Consider the following 3,154-nt stretch of genomic DNA (forward strand, 5'->3'; position numbering starts at 1 on the left):
GCTCTGGCTCTGTTGTGATGTCAAAATCCTTAGAAATCCCCTTAGAGCACTCTTGTAGTTGGAGAAGGGCTCCCAAGAGTGTGAGGAGCCAGCGGTTTTATAATATGTGCTTGCTCCCCTTTCTAGCTTCCTGTCTGTTACGTGGTTATTTCTGAGCTATGCTGTTTTCTTCCAGGCCAAGAGCAAAAAGAGAGGGAAGTGGAACTCCACTCTCCCACGCAGATGGACATAAGTAAAAACCTCAGCTTCATGGCAAAGTTCACAGAATTGCAGGTGAGTGTTGTCTCCCTTCATCTTCTGCTGCAGAACAGGAACCTGAGCATTTCTGCACACTCTGAGCCTTGATTGTTTATTCCTTGCAGACGGAGTAGTTTGGCTTCCTCACTGATAAAAAATATTTCTCATGCATTTAGAAGGGCATTAGAGAACTGTGCTGTTCAGTAACGAATACCCAAGTGACTGTGGAAAAAAAGAAGGGGAAGTAAGATCAGTTGGGCACCCAGAAGCTGTGTGAAACTGAACTGTAATTTGTTGTATAAGCAGTCAGTAGTGTTGATGCCCCATTGTAGAAATACACTAAGGAAAGTGCATTCTATAAAAACAAAATAAAGCCATTGTATTGATCAATATCCAGTATGAGATACACAAAATCTTTCTCTACTCAGGTTAAGAACTTAACATCTTACGTCTGGAGCTGTTCACCCATGCCTGCAATCCCACTCATTGTTCCAATTCTGAAAGCCTTCCGTTTACTTTTTTCCTAGTGGAAAATACTCACACTAAAAAATGAAGACACAGAACATAAGTACAGCTCCTCTGCTCTTGACTGGATCACAATGGACACAAATATTGCATACTGGCTCCACCCCACCTCTGGTGTAAGTACAAGAGGTAGAAGTAAACGTGACCCAGGTGCAGAAAGCAGACTGCAGTTCAGATGTGAGAGCAGGGCTGCAGCCCCAGCCAAGATGCTGCTCCAGGATGAACTCTTCCTGTATTAAGAATATATTTCCCCTGAGGGCTGGGGTATTTTTTGGCAGATGATACAGCTTTTACAGTAGTTGCTTTTAATTAAATCATATCTTCTTTCACATTTTTTTTTGTAAAGGAAAACTGCAGTTTAATTGTTTCCATTATTGATTCCATTTAGAAGATGAGTTCATCTCCAATAGCATCTTTTAAATGCCTTACATTACGAAAGAGTCTTGAAGCAGCAGTTTATCAGCTTGCATTGTTCCAGGAAAGCTCAGGTTACTAGCCAGGGACATGCTGAAGTTTAATTTAGCAAATCTGTGTAGGTAATATTTAAACTTAGCTAAAAGAATTGCAGCATGCTCCTGCTTCTGGCTTAGACCATCTTCTGTTCTGCAGGCCCAGATCCACCTCCTTGGGAATGTTGTCACCTGGGCTTCAGCTAATGTTGCTGCTCTGGTCTATGCCTGTCTGTCCCTGTGGTACTTGATACGACGACGACGACAAATTTATGACATTCCTGAAGGTCTGATTCCATTCTGTGTATGTGTGTGTGTGTTGAGGTGGTGGGGGTTGTCACTTGTTCTGTTACACTTTAATGGCCCCAAAGCCACATTTTTGCAACTCTGTCTGGGTATGCTAGCACTTTTTCTTGCCCACTAACCCTGAAATTTTTATTAGGGACACACAAACATCTAGAGTGGCCTGTGAAGAGACCGATTATGGTCATCACAATATGGCCACCTTATGAGACAATACAGTAGCCAGCATATTTATTTGCATCATTCCCTGGATGTAAGAAATCTCCAGGCATCAGATTAGGATTCTGCTGAGCCCTTTTGTGATGATTTAAGAGAGGCAAGTACCAGCCGTGTAGGGAGGGGTTTATTTTGGATGTGTTCGTTTCAGGCGAGGTACCATCTCCTCTGCGTGGCCGGGCAGTTCTACACTGACCTTTCTGGCAGTGCATTTTGTTGTCCCACTGTGAAGCTGTTTCATGTTGGCTGTAATCTGTTCCTGTAGGTACTTCATAAAAGTGTGACAAAATATAACTATTTCCCTCAGCTGAGTGTAGTAAAGTTAAAGGTTGTATTAGCACAAGCTGTAGAGTGTGGGGTAAAAATCCAAACCATGCAAGTAGGTGACCTCTCAGAGATGTTGGGTTTCCAGAGACACTGCTTTGAGCTGGTATCTCCTGTCTTCTGCAGATGTGTGGCAGCTGTGGGTATCAGCTGGGGGAATCTGTGTTGGAGGCTGGGCTGTGAATTACCTGCCCTTCTTCCTGATGGAGAAAACGCTTTTCCTGTACCACTACCTGCCTGCCCTCACATTCCAGATTCTCCTGATTCCTATCGTATTACAGCACCTGAGCAATCATCTCTGCAGGTATTTGGTTTTAACAGATAGACAAGAGAAGTGATGCAGTTCTTTCTTCAGGGTTGTTACCTTGGGAAGCTGCTGCAGGGAAAGCAGTGGCCGTACTTTGGCATTTGCCTTTAGAAAGGATAGGCCACATTTAGGTCTTCCTTCAGGATGAAGCGTTTTGCCAAGCTTGATGTTGACTGCACTTTCTCTCTCTCATCCCAGATCTCTGCTTCTCAAGAGCATGTTCAGTGCCTTGATCATAGCCTGGTTCTCTTCAGTTTACGCTGTCTATCGCACATTCAGCCCCGTGACCTACGGGGATCCCTCACTGTCTGTCACTGAACTCAAGGACTTGCGCTGGAAGGACAGCTGGAATATCCTTATCCGAAAACAGTAACAATCACCATCTTGTTACAGGCAAAAGGAAACACCTTTTATGCAAAGCCAAGACTTTATTGTTAGTATAATTGAAATCTTAACAGTCTGATCAAACGATTGATAGTGGTCCAGATCTAACTGTTACAGGAGAAGAAAATAAAAGGCTACTGTTACAGAAAAGGTCTCAACAGTAATATAGCTGTTACAAGCACAATTCCCCATCTCTACCCCGGTTACACTCCACTACCCCTCAGGTTCTGAAGGTTGGAGACTTCAGCCAACAGCATCCCAGGTGGTTTGCTGCAAGGGTTTCTTCGTCCTATTTCCTGGTAGTATGATGGTGATGGTTTCTTCCTTATTGCACTTAGGGCTATTTTATATGTTCCCTAGCACCTTGGTCTGCAGTTCCATGTCACAAGTTACTATAAATGGATACTCT

The 3,154-nt window shown here is 43.6% G+C and overlaps 1 protein-coding gene across 1 annotated transcript in view; it reads left to right on the forward strand.

Moving 5' to 3' along the window:
• The window catches only part of POMT1 (protein-O-mannosyltransferase 1), a 13,103-nt gene extending 10,208 nt beyond the window's left edge, over positions 1–2,895 (forward strand). The window contains exons 16-20 of the mRNA XM_010179013.1: positions 176–273; positions 765–878; positions 1,372–1,498; positions 2,181–2,358; positions 2,560–2,895. Of these exons, the coding sequence (XP_010177315.1) occupies positions 176–273; positions 765–878; positions 1,372–1,498; positions 2,181–2,358; positions 2,560–2,734 (692 nt within the window). The 3' untranslated portion in view covers positions 2,735–2,895. The remainder of the gene's footprint in view (positions 1–175; positions 274–764; positions 879–1,371; positions 1,499–2,180; positions 2,359–2,559) is intronic.
• Positions 2,896–3,154: the final 259 nt, after the last annotated feature.

The sequence above is a fragment of the Mesitornis unicolor genome, unplaced genomic scaffold (assembly GCF_000695765.1).
Source record: "Mesitornis unicolor isolate BGI_N332 unplaced genomic scaffold, ASM69576v1 scaffold8102, whole genome shotgun sequence".
NCBI classification, from domain to species: Eukaryota; Metazoa; Chordata; class Aves; order Mesitornithiformes; family Mesitornithidae; genus Mesitornis; species Mesitornis unicolor.